This window comes from Piliocolobus tephrosceles, chromosome 10 (assembly GCF_002776525.5).
Source record: "Piliocolobus tephrosceles isolate RC106 chromosome 10, ASM277652v3, whole genome shotgun sequence".
In the NCBI taxonomy this organism is placed as follows: domain Eukaryota; kingdom Metazoa; phylum Chordata; class Mammalia; order Primates; family Cercopithecidae; genus Piliocolobus; species Piliocolobus tephrosceles.
Window position 1 is genome coordinate 61,860,279 of NC_045443.1, and position 21,980 is coordinate 61,882,258.

The window sequence follows — 21,980 nt, forward strand, 5'->3', positions numbered from 1 at the left end:
CTAGCATTCCTAAACACCAACAACAGTCATGCCAAGGGCCAAATCAGGAATGAGCTCCCATTCACAATTGCCACAAAAAGAATAAAATACCCAGTAATACAGCTAACTAGGGAGGTAAAAGATCTCTACAAGGAAAATTACAAACCACTGCTCAAAGAAATCAGAGATGACACAAACAAATGGAAAAACATTCCATGCTCATGGAAGAATCAATATCATTAAATTGGCTATACTGCCCAAAGCAATTTATAAATTCAGTGCTATTCCCATTTAACTATCATTGATATTCTCCACATAACTAGAAATAACTATTTTAAAATTCATGTGGTACCAGAAAAGAGTCTGCTCTGTTGCCCAGGCTGGAGTGCAGTAATGCAATCTCAGCTCTCTGCAACCTCTGCCTCCCAGGTTCAAGTGATTCTCATGCCTCATCCTTTCAAGTTGCTGGGATTACAGGTGTGTGCCACCACATCCGGCTAATTTTTGTATTTTTAAAGTAGAGATGGGGTTTCACCATGTTGGCCAGGCTGTTCTGAAACTCCCGGTCTTGAGAGATCTGCCTGCCTTGGCCTCCTGAAGTGCTGGTATTACATGTGTGAGCCACTGCACCCAGCCATCAGTGGTTCTCTCTTATATCCAGAGCTTCAGGGAACTTGCGTGGGGCCTGCCAGTCTGCTGGTGGCCGTAATGTAGGGTGAGAAAAGCAGCTGTCCTTTGCCAATACCACTTCTAGGATTATATTTACTAAAGTTTACTTTTCTTAGGAAAGTAGGTAATTGGTTGTTTTTTTCCTCTGGTTTTCATGGTATTCATTCAATTAGTTAATTAAACAAATATTTATTGAGCAGTTACAATGTGCCAGAGATTGTTCTAAGTCATGGGCATATATCAATGAACAAAATAGACAAAATTCCTGCGCTCAGAAGCTTACATTTTAGTGGCAAAAGACAGGTAACAGAATAAATCAGTAGATTATATACTGTAGTATGTTGGAAGAGGGTATTATGGAAAAAAAGAACAAAGAAGAGAACTAGGGAAAAGCTGGGGGATGGGGAGCTGCAATGTCAAATAGGGTGGTCATGGAGGGATTCACAGAGAAGACTTTTTTTTTTTTTTTTTAGACAGAGTCTCGCTCTGTCACTCAGGCTGGAGTGCAGTGGTGTGATCTCGGCTCACTGCAACCTCCACCTCCTGGGTTCAAGTGATTTTCAGGTGTGGGCCATCACGTCCAGCTAATTTTTGTATTTTTAGTAGAGTCAAGATTCCATCATGTTGGCCAGGATGGTCTCGATTTCTTGACCTCGTGATCTGCCCACCTTAGCCTCCCAAAGTGCTGGGATTACAGGCATGAGCCACCATGCCTGGCTCACAGAGAAAACATTTAAGCAGAGACGAGACTCTGGTGAGAGGAAAGTCGTGCCAATATCTAGGGGAAGATCATTCCAATAAGTACGATGATCTTAAGTGTGCTTTCCTTGTTAGTTTTTAGTTTGCCATTTTCCTCTCTTTAGATTTGGTAATGATGGGGAATGGGAAATAATTTTGAAGTTCTTATTAATTTAGAAATGTTGCATGTCAATAACCTATTGTTTTCTTGGTCTCTTTTTTCCCTTCAGCTCACTTTGAGTTTCTTTATCTGTAATTCCTGATAGAGATTCCCTAAATGAGAATAGTGCTGAAGACTAATAGTTAATCACATCTCTTCTTAGGGGGCAGAGATAAAAAGGGCTGGGAAGCCAACTAAAAAAAGAGATCCAATTTCAGTGTTTACTCCCCTGAAACTCCTGCTTGTTGCAAAATTTGGCATATAAAGAAGGACTCAGAACTCATTGAATGCCAGGGACAATAGGGAAAAAGACCTCAAAAAACAAAACAACAGCAATATAATAATAAATTCTACTCTCATTTCATACATTTAAACATTAAATGGTAACAGTAGTCATTAATATAGTTATAAAATCATAAAATAATATTTCCAGTATAATTTAAAATTCTGAATACCTAAGTGAAAAATACAACTTCTGCTTATCTCATGTTAACTCCAGTTTCAAAAAGGGCCCTTTTATTGCTGTGCTGGTGTCAAGGTACACCAGATTTCTACCTGTAGGGTCAGGCTCTGTTATGAAAGTGCCTTGGAAAACAAAACTGTGCTAAACAAACACAAAACACCGCTGTTGTTCACTAGGTGTGTTGTTACTCCTTTTGGAAGTGTGGTCAAGTATTTAATAGCGTTTCACTAGTATATATTCATCCATAATGAAAGCCAGACACTTTATGAAAAGTTCACTTTATTCTTTGTGAATGGACACGTTATTTAGCCTCTCTGTGCCTCAGCTTCCTCAGCTGAAAAGTGAGAATAATGCCACACTTATCTGCTTTATTGGGTTAAAGTGAGGATTAAGTGGGATAATTCATGCAAATCTCTAAGAACAGTGCCTGACATACTAAAAGCGCTAAAACATGTTGCCAATTATTAACTTTACAAAAATATCTACAGTGGAGCGGCAGCTCCAAGTTCTATTGAGGTCTGGTGTAAGATACATCTCTCACGGTCTCTTGTAAATTTTTGATTTTACCATCATCAAAACTAGCTCAATTAACGTATTAGTTCGGTCATCTCAAGAACATTTATTAAACACTCACTCTGGTTACATCTTGTATCAGGGAATTCGTTGATTTTAATCCAGTGCTTTGTTTTTCACTGGAGGAAAGAAGTTCACAGCGTTATTAAGTCCTAAATATTTGCCAGGTGTTGAGAGTTTTAGACAGCTTATTGTCCGAGACGAAACTAAGAAGGCTTTTGAAGGCGCTCAGATCAGGTGGGAAAGTGAGAAGGGCTGGTATTGTGTTCCAAGTATGTCAAGAAGGAGAGCTCCTGGCCTGGGCCTATTGATGGGCATTTAGAACCCTCCCGGGGATTATTTCTAGCTGACGGCTGAATAAGAGGCAAGAGTCACCCTCTTTTTGAGTTAAATCACGTGCTTAATTAAAAGTGAAGGTGGCGGCGGCCGCAGCGCCCTCCCCCTTCAGGCTGCTGTCTTCTTCTCGACGGTGTTCTGGCCACGTCCTGCGCCTTCTCGCGCACGGGAGAGCGCTCTGGGTAGAGGCCGGGCCCCGGCAGCAGGTGGCTCCAGGTAGCGCAGTGGCTTGGCCATCTCCTCGCCCGGTCCGGAGCGGAGGGGACGGGTTCAGGTGCAGGCTCGGGGGACGCCCGGGCACCTCGGGGATCCAGAGCCCGCTGGCGCCGCGCCCGGGAGGGCACCCCTGGCGAGGATGAGGCCGCGCCTCCTCCCGGAACTGGCCGGCGCCGCGAGGCGGGAGGAGCAGCGGGAGCCGGGTGGCCGCGCCTCGGGGACCATGGACGTCCTTCCCACCGGCGGGGGCCGCCCGGGGCTCCGGACGGAGCTGGAATTCCACGGCGGCGGTGGCGAGACTAGGCTGGAGAGCCAGGAGGAAGAAGCGATTCCTGCAGCGTCCCCAGCCCCGCCCCTCCGGGGAGCGGCGGAGCGGCCGCTGGGCTTCCGGGACTCGTGGGACGGCGACGAGGACACAGAGCCCGGCGAGGCGCGCGGCGTCCGTACTAGCCGCACGGCGTCCCTGGTGAGCGGGCTGCTCAACGAGCTGTACAGCTGCACAGAGGAGGAGGAGGCGGCGGGCGGGGGCCGCGGGGCTGAGGGCCGTCGGCGGCGCCGCGACAGCCTCGACAGCTCCACCGAGGCCTCGGGCTCAGACGTGGTCCTAGGCGGCCGCAGCGGCGCCGGCGACTCCCGCGTGCTACAGGAGCTGCAGGAGCGACCTAACCAGCGGCATCAGATGCTGTACCTGCGGCAGAAAGGTGAGGGCCGGGCGCCGCGGGGTCTCGGGGGCTTCCTGTAGCCGGACTGTCCTCGCTCTCTGCCCGCGCTCCAGCGCGCACCTGGGCTGCTCCGCCGAGCGCTCAGATGCTGTCTCTTTGGATCTGACGCGGGTACCCACCGTGGCACAGATTTATGTCCACATTTAGTTCTTAAGTTCTCCGGAGTAATTGAATCAAGCATCAGTTGATGGGGTGGGCAGTTTCCCCGCTTTTCCCTCCTCCCATCTCCCCTCTCCCCGTGTGTTCGCGGAGGCCCCAGGGGAGAGGCAGCCCAGATTCTAATTTCACCTGAACAGCTGTTAGGACAGAGTTGGAGGTTCTGATACGTATACCCGACCTACCTAGAGGGCGCTGCCGGAATCGAGCCGAGTCCTGGGGGTGTTCTTTTCCTTTTTTTTTTTTTTTTTTTAAGTCCGCCTTTCCTGGTCACACCACTTAGATAGTGTTTAACTAGTGAGGCAGAATAATTCGATAATGCGATTTCGAAGCAGAGCATGTGAATTCTATTTCTGCCAGAACGTACGTTTCCAGGCAGCTCACTAGGATTTTTGTTTGTTTGTTGGTTTTCTTTTTTTCCTTCTAGGTGGCAGGTTAGTGGAGGGCCCTAGAGTGTTGAGGTTTATTACAGAATTTAACTGCTGGTAACCTTCAGTTGGCATGGAGAGGTCAGCCTGAGAAAATGGCTTTGGCTTTCAGGGAGAGAGGCTAATTTGGTATTTCTTTTGTTATAAGACTCTGATGCTCCTGCCTTCGTGTCGAGTCACACTTTTTTTTTTTTTTTTTCGTCTGGTCATAATAGCTTGCTTTTCAGGCAGTAACACAATTATTACAGGTGTCTTTTTTTGTATAGAATATCAACACCTCCATTTACAAAATGAGGTGAGGTATGGAAAACAGATGTTGAGCCGCCATAACATTTCTTGACAGTAACGTCCTTGTGCTAGGTTACCAGGGGAGGAAGGCAAGAGAGTCTCCCAGCTCCCACTGTAAAATTTGAAAAAAAAAAAAAAAAAAAAAAACTAGGAAAAGAATAAATCTGTCTGCTTTCTCAGACCTACGTAAGCGCTTTTAGCTTCCTCTTTTGACTTCCTAGTGAAGATTTTTTTTTTCCCCAGCTGATTGTTACAAATGGCTTCCAGGTTCCTCCCCCTGCCTGGGACTTTAGCTGTAGCTGTGCCATTTCATTTTATAGAATTATTTGGTTGTTCTCAGAGTGTCTGTGTATGCCACAAGTCCCATAGGGCAGTAGTTCTTTCAGAATCCAACAGAATCAGTTTTGAAGAATTATGATTTATCTTTTTACAAGATTTTACATTTTTCATCACCGAGGGAATTCTGGGAATTAGTAATTTCCTTTTTGAAGAGGAAAATTGGCAAGCTAAAGTTTAAAGAAGTAGTAACGGTACAGCTAACTATGCAAATAGATTTCGTATGAGTGGCCACACAACTAATCATCCACAAGCCCTATAATAGTTCGTTTTGCCTGTTTCAGTCTTATTGCATGGCTAGCTGCCTGTTAAACCTTTCTTCCCTTGTAGTCAACCCTATTAAGATAAACAAAATGCCATATCATAGTAGTCCTATATACACATATGCGTGCTGACGTGTGCACATACACACACACACACACACTCCCTCTCCCCTTTATTGATAACATCATTCGTGTGCTAAGATTAAAGTATCAGGTGATGATGATACAGCTGTCTGCGTAAAGAATGCTGCTTTTTAGGTTATTTGATCTTTTTCTCAGGCTCAAAAAATATTCCCCTCAATATAACTGCTCTGCATTCAGTAAGAATCTCATACAATACTAATAGCCTGTGTGTATTGTCTCCTGTCACTGCTAGGGATTTTGCTGTAGCACTTACTTAGCTATATATTTAACATGTGTAGGTCCTTTAGGTGAGGCACCAGAATGGTTTCTCAGGACATCTGAACTCTCTTCAGTATTTCCATGGTTAAGGGGATGAATTTTGGAGTCAGACTCTTGGGTTGATATCCGGCCACAGTTCCTTACCAGCTGTGTGACCTTGGACAAGCTATTTAACCTCTCTGTGTCTCATTTTTCTTATAAATAGGGATAATAATAATACCTCAGAGGGCTGTGGTGAGAATTACATAAGTTAGAGTGTGTGACGTGCTCAACAGATGTTAGATACAACTTTTTATCATATACCCTGGAATTCCTTAGGACACTGAGCACAGGTTGTGAGTTGACAATGTCTTTATTTTTCCTGTTATTTAACACCATGTAAGAGGCTGTGGCTGATGCCATGGAGCATTTGAAGATGAAAGAGACCTGTTTTCATCCCCAGGAGGCTTCTATATCAGCAGATATTGCTATAAAAGACATTTTCACCTTCATCTCTGAAAAAATTTTCCCATATTGAACAATAAATGTAATTCAGAGAATTGGAGTTGCAGGCACCTTAGGGATCACTGGAAATGAGATAATGTAAGAACCCTTTTTTGGAGGAAAAGTATAATTTAAATGTTTTGTGATTATATTCCTACCACTTTTATTTCTAGAAGGAAAATATTGATTTGGTTCTTTGTTTTTTTGTTTTGTTTTGTTTTTGTTTTGACAGAGTTTTGCTCTTGTTGCCCAGGCTGGAGTGCAATGGCAAGATCTTGGCTCACTGCAACTTTCTCCTGGTTTCGAGTGATGCTTGTGCCTCAGCCTCCCAAGTACCTGGGATTACAGGCATGTGCCACCATGCCTGGCTAATTTTGTATTTTTAGTAGAGACGGGGTTTCACCGTGTTGGTGAGGCTGGTCTCAAACTCCTGACCTCAGGGGTTCTGCCTGCCTCGGCCCTCCGAAGTGCTGGGATTACAGGCGTGAGCCACTGTGCCCGGCCCAAAATATTGAAATATTCAAAGAAAGATATTTCTTCTATCTGAAGGCATCTAGGAATGAAGAGCCTCTGGTCGCCTCTTGTAGGCTTTTTCTCATATTCAGTCATATTTTCATTTAACTTAAATGTTCTCTTTTCATTATTTCCTACTATGTTTAAAATTAGGGGGAGAGGAAGAACTAGCCGTTGCCTTTTTCTTCATGGTAATTCCTTATTCTTACTTAAAGCGTTATTTATATTAGTGTTTATAAAGACCATTCCCATTTGTTTCTCAGCATAATCTTTATGCTAGGCGTAATTTGAGACTTGGAGCACACTTCCTTGCCTAAAATCACTCAGAGAGTTGGCTGATCCAAAAGCAATCCTTTTTAACTCAAGGCCAAATGCATTTTCCATGGTGAGGTCAGGTTTGAGAGCCCTGCATTTCTTTGTTACAGACCCCAAAAGTTGACTTTGACTTCTAGAGTACATTTCTACTTTTGAGCATTTCTTTTCTTCCCTTCTGATTCTCTTTAGTTCCTCCAAATCCCTTTAAAAATGAGTAGATCCAAACCCCACAGAGAACCTCTAATGAGGGGCTAGCTAAGGTTAAGTTGAGTGGAAGGCTTCACCTGCCTACCAGATCTTGCTCTAGTGACTAATGATATCAAATGTGACCAAAAGAAACCTCCTCCCACATTGTAATGATCATTTATATAAAGACAGTAGACAATTCTGGTTCCCAAATTTGTTTTTACCTGTAGAAAAACTGCTGTTAAGGGGAGGGAGAGCATTAGGACAAATACCTAATGCATGTGGGGCTTAAAACCTAGATGATGGGTTGATGGGTGCAGCAAACTACCATGGCACACGTATACCTATGTAACAAACCTGCACACTCTGCACATGTATCCTGGAACTTAAAGTAAAATAAAGTAAAAAAACCCTGCTGTTGTGAATATTAATTTTATGAATGTAGAATTATTATAATTTATCTGTTTAAAGGAAATTTATTTTCTACCATATTTGAAAAATTGCTGAGGCTCTAAGATGAAATATTGTACCTCTAAGACAAAATGTTTTTAGGCTATTGGAAGACTGGATATTTAAAATGAAACCAGTATTGCCACATTCATGTACTTTACAAAATGTGGTAAAATTATTTACTTTTAGCTCATCATTTATAAACATAGATGAGTACTTTAAAGACTTTTTTTTTTGAGATGGAGTTTCATTCTTGTTGCCGAGGCTGGAGTGCAATGGCGTGATCTTGGCTCACTGCAACCTCCTCCTCCTGAGTTCAAGCAATTCTCCTGCCTCAGCCTCCTGAGTAGCTGGTGTCATACGCGTCCATGTGAAGAGACCACCAAACAGGCTTTGTGTGAGCAACATGGCTGTTTATTTCACCTGGTGCAGGCGGGCTGAGTCCGAAAAGAGAGTCAGCGAAGGGAGATAAGGGTGGGGCCGTTTTATAGGATTTGGGTAGGTAAAGGAAAATTACAGTCAAAGGGGGGTTGTTCTCTGGTGGGCAGGAGTGGAGGTCACAAGGTGCTCAGTGAGGGAGATTTTTGAGCCAGGATGAGCCAGGAAAAGGAATTTCACAAGATAATATCATCACTTAAGGCAAGGACCGGCCATTTTCACTTCTTTTGTGGTAGAATGTCATCGGTTAAGGTGAGGCAGGGCATCTGCACTTCTTTCGTGATTCTTCAGTTACTTCAGGTCATCTGGGCGGATATGTACAAGTCACAGGGGATGCAATGGCTTGGCTTGGGCTCAGAGGCCTGACATTCCTGCCTTGTTATATTAATAAGAAAAATAAAACAAAATAGCATGAAGTGTTAGGGTGGCGAAAATTTTTGGGGGGTGGTATGGAGAGAGAATAGGCGATGTTTCTCAGGGCCGCTTCAAGCGGGATTGGGGTGGTGTGGGAACCTAGAGTAGGAGAGATTAAGCTGAAGGAAGATTTTGTGGTAAGGGGTGATATTGTGGGGTTGTTAGAAGAAGCATTTGTCGTATAGAATGATTGGTGATGGTCTGGGTGCGGTTTTGTATGAATTGAAAAACTAAATGGAAGACACAAGGTCTGAATAAGAGGAGGAGAGAAAACAGGTATTAAAGGACTAAGAATTGGGAGGACCTAGGACATCTAATTAGAGAGTGCTTAAGGAGGCTCAGCATAGCCTTATTAGCAAAGATCATTTATTTACTTTAAGAGGGAATTTAGAGTGGCGGTTTGGGATAGCACTAGGAGATATCAGCTGTGATGGCTGTCTTAATTTAATTTAATGTGACTTAATTTAGGAGAGCTAAGTAATTAAACATGAGGCCAAAGTACATAAGAAAGTGGCAGCCCTTTATTGCAAATATACACACACTCTCGGGCGAGGTTCTCCGGTCCTCAGGTATGGGGCCAGGGAAGTCGCGCCAGGGCTCTCAGGTGAGGTTCTCCGGTCCATGAATGTGGGGGCCGAAGAAGTCACGCCGGCTCCTGCCGGTGGCAGACTTTTATGCATTGGTACTGGAAGGGGGAGGGCAGTGGGAGGGATAAGGGCGTGATGGGGCATCTCCATAGGCGTGGCTGGGTAAGTTTCGATCTCTTCGGATTGACGTCACCTGGTGCATGCTTGGTTGATCTGCATCTTCGCGGGCGTGGGCTGCGTTTTCCCGCGCACGGGAAAGTTGGTGAGGAAGAACCCGGAAGCAACATGGATTGTGCCTTCTTGTTCACCTTCCTCCATCTTGTCCTTTCTCCCTCACCCAAACAATGGCTTGGAGAAACAGTGTAAACTAGCAGTGTAAACACGAGCAGGACATTTATGAGTAGTTGAGAATGGTGAATAGGAGTATGACTAGACAGACGACAGTAGGGATGACAAGTTTTTTGGGGTGCAGTCCAAGTTGGTCTGGTGTCTGGAATGAGACTGGGACTTAATAAAAAGGAGTGTCCACACGGGAACTCAAATGGGCTGTAACTTGTAGCATTCTGAGGACAGGCCTGAATTCTGAGAAAGGAAAGTGGTAAAAGTATTGTCTAGTCCTTTTTAAGTTGGTGATTGAGCTTGGTGAGGTGTGTTTTTAAAAGACCGTTAGTCCATTCTACTTTTCCTGAAGATTGAGGACGGTAAAGGATATAAAGGTTTCACTGAATACCAAGAGCCTGAGAAACTTCTTGGGTGATTTGACTGGTAAAGGCTGGTCTGTTACCAGACTGTATAGAGTTAGGAAGGCCAAACCGAGGAATTATGTCTGACAGAAGGGAAGAAATGACTGCAGTGGCCTTCTCAGACCCCGTGGGAAAGGCCTCTACCCATCCAGTGAAAGTATCTACCCAGACTAAGAGATAGTTTAGTTTTCTGACTAGGGGCATGTGAGTAAAGTCAATTTGCCAGTCCTGGGCAGGGGCAAATCCCTGAGCTTGATGTGTAGGAAAGGGAAGGGGCCTGCACAATCCCTGAGGGGCAGTAGAATAGCAGATGGAACACTGAGAAGTGATCTCCTTTAGGACAGATTTCCAGGATGGAAATGAAATGAGAGGTTCTAAGAGACGGGCTAGCGGCTTTTAACCTACATGGAAGAGGTTATGAAATGATGACAGACTAGAACGGGCCTGTGAGGCTGGAAGGAGATAATTTCCTTGGTCTAAGAACCATTTGCCTTGTGTGGGAAGAGATTGATAGGTGGAAGTTTCAACGGGGGAGTAGGTGGGAGTGGCCAATGTGAAGGAGGAAAACTGCCATGAGTGAAAGAAGTTGGAAGCTAGCCGCTTTTTTAGCTAACTTATTAGTGTAAGCATTGTCCTGAGCGATGGGATCTGATGCCTTTTGATGGCTGCTTTTTTAGGTACCTTATCAGCATAAGCATTGTCTTGAGCAAAGGTTGGGGGAAGAAAATAGATTTTGGAAGTTATGAGAACTGTAGAGAGTCGAGCAGTTTGTGATTTTTAGGGCCTTTAACAGTATTAAAGCAGTGGCAGCCGCTGCACGCAGACATGAAGGCTAGGCTAAAACAGTAAGGTTGTTTGGACAGAAAGGCTATAGGACACGGATCTCGCTCTTGTGTAAGAATTCTGACTGCATTAACCATGCCTAGGAAGGAAAGGAGTTGTTGTTTTGTAGAAGGGATTGGGGTTTGGGAGATTAGCCGGACACGATCAGCAGGGAGAGTAAGTGTGTATTTATGATAATTATGTCGAGATAGGTAACAGATGAGGAAAAAATTTGGGCTTGACTGAAGTAATGGGGCCTGTTCGTGAGGACTTGCAGCAGTACAGCCTAGGTAATTTGCTGAGCCTGATGGGTGTCAGGATCAGTCCAAGTGAAAGCAAAGAGAGGCTGGGATGAAGGGTGTAAAGGAATAGTAAAGAAAGTATGTTTGAGATCTAGAACAGAATAATGGGTTGTGGAGGGAGGTATTGAGAATAGGAGAGGATATGGGTTTGGCACCACGGGGTGGAGAGGCAAAACAATTTGGATGATAAGGCACAGATCCTGAACTAACCTGTAAGCCTTGCCTGGTTTTAGGACAGGTAAAATGGGGGAATTGTAAGGGGAGTTTACAGGCTTTAAAAGGCCATGCTATAACAGGCGAGTGATAACAGGCTTTAATCCTTTTAAAGCGTGCTGCGGGGTGGGATATTGGCATTGAGCGGGGTAAGGGTGATGACGTTTTAATGGGATGGTCAGGGGTGCATGATCAGTCGCCAAGGAGGGAGTAGAGGTGTCCTATACTTGTGGGTTAAGGTGGGGGGGATACAAGGGGAGGATGTGAAGGAGGCTTTGAACTGGGGGAAAAGGCAGCAATGAGGTGTGGCTGTAGCCTAGGAATAGTCAGGGAAGCAGATAATTTAGTTAAAATGTCTCGACCTAATAAGGGAGCTGGGCAGGTGGGGATAACTAAAAAGGAATGCATAAAAGAATGTTGTCCAAATTGGCACCAGAGTTGGGGAATTTTAAGAGGTTTAGAAGCCTGGCCATCAACACCCACAACAGTTATGGAGGCAAGGGACACAGGCCCTTGAAAAGAAGGTAATGTGGAGTGAGTAGCCTCTGTATTGACTAAGAAGGGGACGGACTTACCCTCCAGTGTAAGAGTTACCTAAAGCGTCTGTGATGGTCCAGGAGGCTTCCGGGCGATGGGGCAGTGTCAGTGTTCAGCCACTAAGCCGAGAAGATCCGGGAAAGAGTCAGTTGGAGAGCCTTGGGCCATAGCTCCAGGGGCTCTGGGAGTGGCTGCCGGGCGAGTTGAACAGTCCGATTTCCAGTGGGGTCCCGCACAGATGGGACACGGCTTAGGAGGAATCCTGGGCTGTGGGCATTCCTTGGCCCAGTGGCCAGATTTCCAGCACTTGTAGCAAGCTCCTTGGGGGAGGAGGTTCTGGAGGAACCCCTGGCAGCTGCCGTGCAGGTGTTTGGAGTTGTGTGCTAGAGATGTGGCTGGGGTTTGTCTCATAGTGGAGGCAAGGAATTGCAACTCAGAAATAAGTTGCTACTTGGCTGCCTTTATTCTATTATTGTACACCTTGAAGGCGACATTCATTAAGTCCTGTTGTGGGATTTGAGGGCTGGAATTTAATTTTTGGAGCTTTAATATCGGGAGCAGATTGGGTAATAAAATAAAATGCATATTAAGAATAAGACAGCCTTCTGACCTTTCAGGGTCTAGGGCTGAAAAGCGTCTCAGGGTTGCTGCTAAACAGGTCATGAACTGGGCTAAGTTTTTCATATTTGATGAAAAATAGCCTGAATGCTAACTGATTTGGGAGAGGTTGGATAAAGAAAAAGGAACGTTAACCTTGACTATGCCTTTAGCTCTAGCCACTTTTTAAAGAGGAAATTGCTGGGCAGGTGGCGGAGGGCTAGTCGAGGAACGAAACTGTAAGCTGGACCGGGTGTGAGGAGGGGAGGTGATAAAAGAATTATAGGGTGGGGGAGCAGAGACTGAGGAAAAGTTGGGACCTAGCTAGGCCTGGCAATGAGGGGAGAGGTCAGGCATGTGCTACCACGGCCAGCTCATTTTGTATTTTTAGTAGAGATGGGGTTTCTCCATGTTGGTCAGGCTGGTCTCCAACTCCTGACCTCAAGTAATCTGCCCACCTTGGCCTCCCATAGTGCTGGGATTACAGGTGTGAGCCACTGCACCTAGCCTTTAAGGACCTTTTTTTTTTTTTTAAATCAGCTGTTAGGTTTATTATTAATGTTACAGACTAAAGAAGATTCTTTTCTAACAAGCTTACCATCTGAACACTTCACTGGTACAAAATATACATGCCAGTTTTCAGGCAATGAAAGGTAAATTTGCAGCCAGAGCTAGATATGGTAAAAGCAGGTGTTTTTGCTTACATGTTACAGATAGGCTTAAGGATAAATTTACCTTACAGTATCTGTCTCATGGACAGGGCAGATAAATGAGTGACTTATTTGATCAGAATGTCCTAGCTGAATACATCCATGTAATCTTGAGTGAAAACCTAGAATTAGTTGGTTTATAGAAAACAAATAGAAATGGATGTTCTATTTATCTTTGGATTAATATCACATTGGAATTTGTATTCCTCTCAAGGTATTAATCGTTATTCTTATTTTTCTTTACTGATAGACACTAATGAACTGAAGACTATCCTTCGAGAGCTAAAGTACAGAATTGGCATCCAGTCGGCCAAGTTACTTCGGCATCTGAAGCAGAAAGACAGGCTGCTGCACAAAGTACAGAGGAACTGTGATATTGTGACTGCCTGCTTGCAGGCTGTGTCACAGAAGAGAAGTAAGTATTGGAATAGGGTTACTTCTTTGGCCACATGCTACTAGAATGTTAGGAAAGCTGAGCCAACAGTCTGTGTTTTTGAATATATTGAAAACTTTTAAATGCGAGCTTATACCCTCAGAACTAAGAACAAGGAACAACTCAGACGGCTTCCTATTTTTCAGTTAAAATGTATACTTCATGTCTAATGTTACAACCTTAGATTTAGTATTCTAGATTTGAGGTAGTACTTTACTTTGACATTATTTTTACCTCATGCTGAATAATGATTAAAATTTTATTTTATTTATTTATTTTTTGAGACGGAGTCTCGCTCCGTTGCCCAGGCTGGAGTGCAGTGGCGCGATCTTGGCTCACTGCAAACTCTACCTCCCGGGTTTAAGCAATTCTCCTGTCTAAGCTTCCCGAGTAGCTGGAACTACAGGTGCCCACCACCAGGCCTGGCTAATTTTTTTTTTTTTTTTTTTGAGGCGGAGTCTTGCTCTGTCGCCTGGACTGGAGTGCAGTGGCCGGATCTCAGCTCACTGCAAGCTCCGCCTCCCGGGTTTACGCCATTCTCCTGCCTCAGCCTCCCGAGTAGCTGAGACTACAGGCGCCCGCCACCTCGCCCAGCTAGTTTTTTTGTATTTTTAGTAGAGACGGGGTTTCACCATGTTAGCCAGGATGGTCTCGATCTCCCTACCTTGTGATCCGCCCGTCTCGGCCTCCCAAAGTGCTGGGATTACAGGCTTGAGCCACCGCGCCTGATTTTTAGTAGAGACAGGGTTTCACCTTGTTGGTCAGGCTGGTCTCGAACTCCTGACCTCAGGTGATTTGCCCTTGGCCTCCCAAAGTGCTAGGATTACAGGCGTGAGCCCCTGTGCCCAGATAAATTTTTATTTTTAAAACAGCATCACTGGCTGGGTGCAGTGGCTCACACCTATAATCCCAGGACTTTGGGAGGCTGAGGCTGGTGGATCACCTGAGATTAGGTGTTTGAGACCAGCCTGGTTAACATGGTGAAACCCCATCTCTACTAAAAATTAGCTGGGCATGGTGGCTGGCACCTGTAGTCCCAGCTACTCAGGAGATTGAGGCAGGAGAATCCCTTTAACCCAGGAAGCAGAGGTTGCAGTGAACCGAGATCACACCATTGCACTCCAGCCTGGTGACGAGTGAAACTCCATCTCAAAATAAAAATAAAAATAAATAAACAGCATCACACAGACATAGCCTAAAAGGCATGTCCTTGTTCTCTTATTCTGTGTGTTGCTACAGTAAGTGAATTAAATAATTGATTTAAATAAATAGATTCTTGTAACAGGACCTTAACAACTTGCTCTGAAATCTGAAGATGGCAAAATATTTTAGCAAATGTAACCTATTTCTTGCATAATCATAACTAAGAGCTGTGTGGGAGCTGTGTGGTTTGTTAATCAATTAAAAATAAATTGCTAAATTGCTGATCCATATTAAACACTAGGTATAAAACCTCGTGAATTAATTTTAAAATTCTTCATGCAATAGCCTTATGTTTTATTCTGCTAACATTTACCTATTTTTGTTTTGCATTCTTTATTAACATGCAGCATGGCAGAACAGTATGCTAAGGTATGGTAAATATAGGCACAATGATGTTTTTGATAAAATGCCTGTGACAGCTTTTCAGGCGATTGTGGAAGTTGCCTTTTGTTGCTCTTTTACTCTGTCACATTTTATATGTAAATTGACACCTCCTAGAGTGCTTTTTTTTTCAGAATTGCAAATTAAGATGTGTTTGTTTTCATGAAACAATTTTTGGGGTTTGATTAGTTTCTGGTAATGAAATTAATCGCTTAAATTTCATTCTTATGTTTATTATTAAAAATCCTATATTTTCTTCTATTACATTTCTGTTTGTTATCCCTAAAGTATCATTTATGCTGTTTATTAAAGAAGGTTTTACCTAATGGATATTAACAGATTGCTGCAGGCCAGGCATGTTGGCTCACGCCTATAATCCCAGCACTTTGGGAAGCTGAGGTGGGCAGATAACCTGAGGTTAGGAGTTCGAGACCAGCCTCGCCAACACGGTGAAATCCCATCTCTACTAAAATTATAAAAATTAGCTGGGTGTGGTGACATATCTGTAATCCCAGCTACTCAGGAGCCTGAGGCAGGAGAATCACTTGAACCCCGGAGGCGGGGGTTGCAGCGAGCCAAGATTGCGCCACTGTACTCCAGCCTGGGTAACAGAGTGAGGCTCTATCTCAAAAAAAAAAATAAAAGAGTGCTGCTTGATTATCATAATATCACTATAGTCCATACCAAACAGGAATGCGATTGAGTAGACTGACTTTGAATAGGCTTTTCTCCAGAGTCAAGCACTTGTCTGCCATAGCTAGAGAAGGAAGAAGGGTGTGTGTGTGTGTGATTTGTGTGTAGCTATTGAAAGTTGGCATGTGTTATAAGTATTTGATAGTTTTCCATTAATTCTGATTGATTTACACGTCAAGTTAAAAAATGTTTTCCCCTTCTATTATGAGATACCTTGGTTTTGATTTTTCTCCTTTCAACTATGTTTATATCCTACTCATTGTTATTGTTTGTAGCAGCAGCTAAAAGCACAGAATGGTAAATGCATGGGGTTTTGATGTGTGGGAAAGTATAAGGGAGGGTGGAGCAAGTTCAGGAGACAGAGAGGAATGTCAGGCTAGTGCAGGGCCATAGATTGGTGGATTCTATTGGTAGTTACTAGGGACTGATCATCATTTGGAATTTAAATTTACTTGATTTATAAAAGGGCTGGCATTTGTGTTATTTTAGAAAAATGTGCCCACAAGCTCTCAGCGTAATTCACGAATTTGTCAATGCATCCTTCCTACGTATTTTAGAGTTTGTCTCTTTAATTCCAGCCAGGGTTTTGCATTTCAGAGAATACAGGGCTGTCTGGCACGTTTCCCTGAGAGTTCAATTCTCTCTTTGCTAATAAGACGCTATTCAATGGAACAGAAGGTTTTTTGGTAAGAAATAACTGCATTAGAATTATTACTCTCATCATAGGATACTGTATTTTGATATAGACACTGTCAAAAATTTGACTACATGGTTATTTACCCATCTTAAAACGCCAGAGGTTAGATGTTTCATGACTAAATCCCTGATTCCAGTAGTTGCATGTTTTGCCTCTTTCCTCAAAGTCAACTAATTCTAAAGAATTGAGATTTTAAAAAAATCGAGATTTCACTATCACACTGAATAACATATTGACTTTCTTGTATTTAGTATGCAGAAGTTCAGATAATCCCCATTTTGGCCTCCACATAGATTTGATGTTTATGATTCTTTGCATGAGTGACTTTTCCCCTTCTTCTTTTTCTTCTTCTTCTTCTTCTTCTTCTTTTTTTTTTTTTTTTTGGAAACAGAGTCTCATTCTGTCGCCCAGGCCCAGGAGTGCAGTGCTGCAGTCTTGGCTTACTGCAACCTCTGCTTCCCGGGTTCAAGCGATCCTCTTACCTCATCCTCCCGAGTAGCTGGGACTTAGGTGGGTGCCACCATGACCGGCTAATTTTTGTATTTTTTGTAGAGACACAGTTTCACCATGTTACCCAGGCTGGTCTTGAACTCTTGGGCTCAAGCAATCTGCCCTCCATGGCCTCCCAAAATGCTGGGATTACAGGTATGAGCCACCTCACCTGACAGGTTTTTCTCCTCCTATAACATGCTGTAGAATAAAAGCTATTTTATTGTTTTATTAAATTGGGTTATTTCTTGTTAATACACAAAAGGGAATATAGTAATCTTGAAATAAGAGTCAAAAGTAAATATAAATTATGAACCAAAATGGCTAGATCATTTTTATTTCTAACACAAATGATATAGCTACTTACATTTTATGGTTTCCTACACCAAGCCTTACAGTATCTCCTTGTTTTAAAACTGGACTGAGAATAAGAAAAACAAGATCAATATTGTGTTATAGAAGAGCATACTTTCTTTTCTCCCTATTGTCATGCATGTCCATGTGAAGAGACCACCAAACTGGCTTTGTGTGAGCAACATGGCTGTTTATTTCACCTGGGTGCAAGCGGGCTGAGTCCGAAAAGAGAGTCAGCGAAGGGAGATAAGGGTGGGGCCATTTTATAGGATTTGGGTAGGTAAAGGAAAATTACAGTCAAAGGGGGTTTGTTCTCTGGTGGGCAGGAGTGGAGGTCACAAGGTGCTCAGTGAGGGAGCTTTTTGAGCCAGGAAAAGGAATTTCACAAGATAATATCATCACTTAAGGCAAGGACCGGCCATTTTCACTTCTTTTGTGGTGGAATGTCATTGGTTAAGGCGAGGCAGGGCATTTGCACTTCTTTTGTGATTCTTCAGTTACTTCAGGCCATCTGGGCGTATATGTGCAAGTCACAGGGGATGCATGGCTTGACTTGGGCTCAGAGGCCTGACACCTACATTTAACCATTTATCTAAGGATAACCATGGTGTAGCAATTTAATACTAAAAATTGATAATAAGAGTAGCAGCAGCTGTTACCATTCATTGAGTACATGCTTTTTGCCAAACTTGCTTTTATTTCTCATAGCTTTTTATTTCTCCAAAATGGTATGTAGCTCTAGGCATATTTTATTAGGAAACTGATTCAGAAAGGTTAAGTAATTTGGCAAACATCACACAGCTGATAAATATTTGAGATGGGATCTGAAGATAAGTGTCTCAAAAGTCCACACTTTCCGTTATAAACTGTGACATAAGAGGGTTCTACTTTTTCTTAGCAATTAGATAGATAACTGTAATGTTATTGGAATACAATTGAGCAAGAAAAAATTTATAACATGAGTTATACATACAGAGTTTCTGGTTTATTAGAATGTGCGGCTTTAGCATAGTTTGCCTATGAAATCAGTACTTTATCTTTCCTGGGCCAAATGGATTATTGAACAAATGTAGCTTGGTGTGCAGGAAAATACACCTAAAAGCTTCAAGGCACAATTCGAAGAATAAAAAGAGTATTTGGTCAGGATTTCTACCCAAGAGAATTGAAGACATATGTCCCCACAAAAACTTGTTGATTCTGATGTTAGGATTTTTAAGTGATTTGCTTAACCTGTTTCTCATGAAAGCAGAAGGAAGGTCATATTAATTATTAACATTGTATAGTTTTGCTATTTCCTGCATTGATATAGTAAACGTTTAAGTTATGCTGGTTGAATTTGTGAAGTAGTTTTACAGATCAAGTGATAAAATCTAGCTGTCACTTGAAAACTGAAAAAAAAAATGATGAACAAAATGTGAATATATGCAGAAATATCTTTATTTTAGCTTTGCTGGTAAATATAAAAATTTTAGACAGCTTGTAGTCTAATTTTGTTAATGTGGCCACTCTCACATCCTGATAATAATGTGATTAAATCTTACTATGATAAATACCTAAAATGTCTGGTAGAGACTGATAATTTGTGAAATAGGTGAGTAATCTTTTTCTTTTCATAATGAGTGTCTTCTCTTCATTAATACCTTGTCCTCTGTGGCAGGAAAAGAATGTGTGTGGTCCCGAGTTTGGTGGCACTGAAACTCAACATTTTCTACTAAAAAACAATTCTCTTTGTAAAATTATAAAAATAATCTACCCAACCAGCATTTTCAGTCCTAGATTTCTACGCAAGAGAATTGAAGACATATGTCCCCACAAAAACTTATACAAAAATGTTCATAGCAGCATTGTTCATTATAGCCAAAAAGTAGAAACAATTCAAATGTCTATCAATGGATGAATGGATATATCAAATGTGATTATTATTCATATAATTGAATATTATTCAGCCATAAAAGAATGAAGTATTGACTCATGATACATCATAAACCTTGAAAACATTATTCTAAGTGAAAGAAGCCAGACACAAAAATTACCATATTGTATGATTCCATTTGGCAAATATGTAGAGACAAAAAGTACATTAGTGGTTGCTAGATGCTGGGGGTGGGAGAATGGGCAATGACTACTAATGGAATGGGTTTCTTATTGGTGTAGTGCAAATGTTCTGGAATTAGATAGTGGTGATGGTTGTACAATTTTATGGCATGTGAATTATATAAAATATGATAAAGTGTTAAAAATGTAATACACCCATGGAAACTTTGGAAAATACAGAAATGTAAAAGGAAGAGAAAAAATTATTTTTTAAAGACAGTCCCTTAGAATATTGAAGTGGGCCGGGCGCGGTGGCTCAAGCCTGTAATCCCAGCACTTTGGGAGGCCGAGACGGGTGGATCACGAGGTCAGGAGATCGAGACCATCCTGGCTAACACGGTGAAACCCCGTCTCTACTAAAAAATACAAAAATTAGCCGGGCGAGATGGCGGGCGCCTGTAGTCCCAGCTACTTGGGAGGCTGAGGCAGGAGAATGGCGTGAACCCGGGAGGCGGAGCCTGCAGTGAGCCGAGAGCGCGCCACTGCACTCCAGCCTGGGCGACAGATCGAGACTCCGTCTCAAAAAAAAAAAAAAAAAAAAAAAAAAAAAAAAAAAAAAAAAAAGAATATTGAAGTGGTGGTTTTTTTTGTTATTGTTGTTTTTGTTTTTTTAAGACAGGGTCTTGCTGTGTCACCCAGGCTGGAATGCAGTGGTGTGATCACAGTTCATTGCAATCTGTGCCTCCTGGGCTCAAGTGATCCTCCCACAGCCTCCCGAGTAGTTGGGACTACAGGTGTGTGCCACCACACCTGGCTAATTTGTGTGTGTGTGTATTATATATATATATATCTTTTATTTTTTATTTTTTATAGATATGGAGGCATGGAGGGGGTGATGGGGGAAGGTCTCGCGATGCTGCTCAGGCTGGTTTCAGATTCCTGGGCTCAAGGGATCCTCCTGCCTCGGCCTCCCAAAGTGCTGGGATTATAAGGCGTAAGCTAACATACTTGGCCTGTAGGAAGGTTTTAAATTATCAATCCAGTTTTTAAAATAACTACAGGATTATTTGTATCTTCTGTTTCTTCTTGCGTCATCCCTGGTGTATTATATATAATTTGCCATAACTTTTCATATTTGCAGGCATAAAATTATTAAGAATATTTTGGGTGATCCTTTAGTTTTCAAGATGTTAAAACAATTTCACTGATTTTAAACAGGAATTCACTTACTCCTTAAAATATCTTTTATTCTAGAATGTATCATAAACAAGAGAATGTAATGCATATATGTATTTTTTAAAGAATAAGTGAACAAAGGTGTATACGTGTGGATATTCACCTGTCAAGGTTGAGTAACAAGTATCACTGGCATGTTGAAAGCTCCCTGTGTGCTCCTTCCTGGTTGAAATCTCCTCTCTCCCCCACATTTGTGTTAACCATTACCTTGCTTTTCTTTATACTTTCTCCACTTCCTGTATAGGTTCCTAAGCAATATATGGTTCTGAAAAACAGAGTAGCAAGCCCATGCCTTGTTGTGTGGGGAAAGGGTAATGTTGCTGTCTTAGATAAAACCTTTCAGAAGATAAACTGTGCTGTCTGTGGGTCCCAGCCTGGTTTTAGGTTCCCTTCTGGGGAAGTCAAAAGGCAAGGTTATAAATGAGCCATGTGACTTCTGCCAGGCTGTGCTTTAGGCTGGTATTTATTTATTTATTTATGTATTTATGAGATGGAATATTGCTCTGTTGCCCGGGCTGGAGTGCAGTGGTGTGATCTTGGTTCACTGCAAACTGTCTCCTGGGTTCAAGCGATTCTTCTGCTTCAGCCTCCCCAAGTAGCAGGGATTACAGGTGTGGGCCACCACGCCCAGCTAATTTTTTTTTGTATTTTTAGTAGAGATGGGTTTCACCATGCTGACCAGGCTGGTCTTGAACGCCTGACCTCAAATGATGCACCTGCCTTGGCCTCCCAAAGTGCTGGGATTACAGGTATGAGGTACTGTGCCCAGCCTAGGCTAGTTATTGAATAATCAACTAGGTTGGGGGAGAGGCTTGCTTTTTATTTTTTATTCAAAGCTCACCATGGCCTTTCCATGCTCTCCTCTCTGTGCCCACACAAGTATTGTGCTTTGGCCTACTTCTAGGAGCAGGAGCAAGGCCATGGTGAGCTTTAAATAAAAAATAAAGAGCAAGCCTGCTGGGTGTGGGGTCTCACACCTGTAATCCTATTACTTTGGGAGGCTGAAGCAGAAGGATCGCTTGAGCTTGCGAGTGGAAGACCAGCCTAGGCAACATAGTAAGATCTCATCACTACAAAAAATAAACAAAAATGCACTGGGCGTTGTGGCATGCATCTGTAGTCCCAGCTACTCGGGAGGCTGAGGCATGATAATTGCATGAGCCTGGGAAGCGGAGGTTGCAGCGAGCTGAGATTGTGCCGCTACCCTCCAGCCTGGGTGACAGAGTGAGACCCTGAGTCAGTAAAATAAAAAATAAAAACAGGCCGGGCGCAGTGGCTCACATCTGTAATCCCAGCACTTTGGGAGGCTGAGGCAGGAGGATCATGAAGTCAGGAGTTTGAGACCATCCTGGCCAACATGGTGAAACCGCAGCTCTACCAAAAAAAAAAAAAAAAAAAAAAAAAAAAAAAAAAAAAAAAAA

General features: G+C 42.8%; 1 protein-coding gene across 2 annotated transcripts in view; it reads left to right on the plus strand.

Annotated features, from left to right (window-relative positions):
• The first annotated feature begins 2,685 nt into the window (after positions 1-2,685).
• TBC1D30 (TBC1 domain family member 30) overlaps positions 2,686-21,980 on the plus strand; it is a 105,816-nt gene continuing 86,521 nt past the window's right edge. For both annotated transcript variants that reach the window (XM_023225100.2, XM_023225101.2), the window contains exons 1-2: positions 2,686-3,835; positions 13,290-13,454. In XM_023225100.2, coding sequence (XP_023080868.1) covers positions 3,274-3,835; positions 13,290-13,454 — 727 coding nt within the window. In that variant the 5' untranslated portion in view covers positions 2,686-3,273. The remainder of the gene's footprint in view (positions 3,836-13,289; positions 13,455-21,980) is intronic.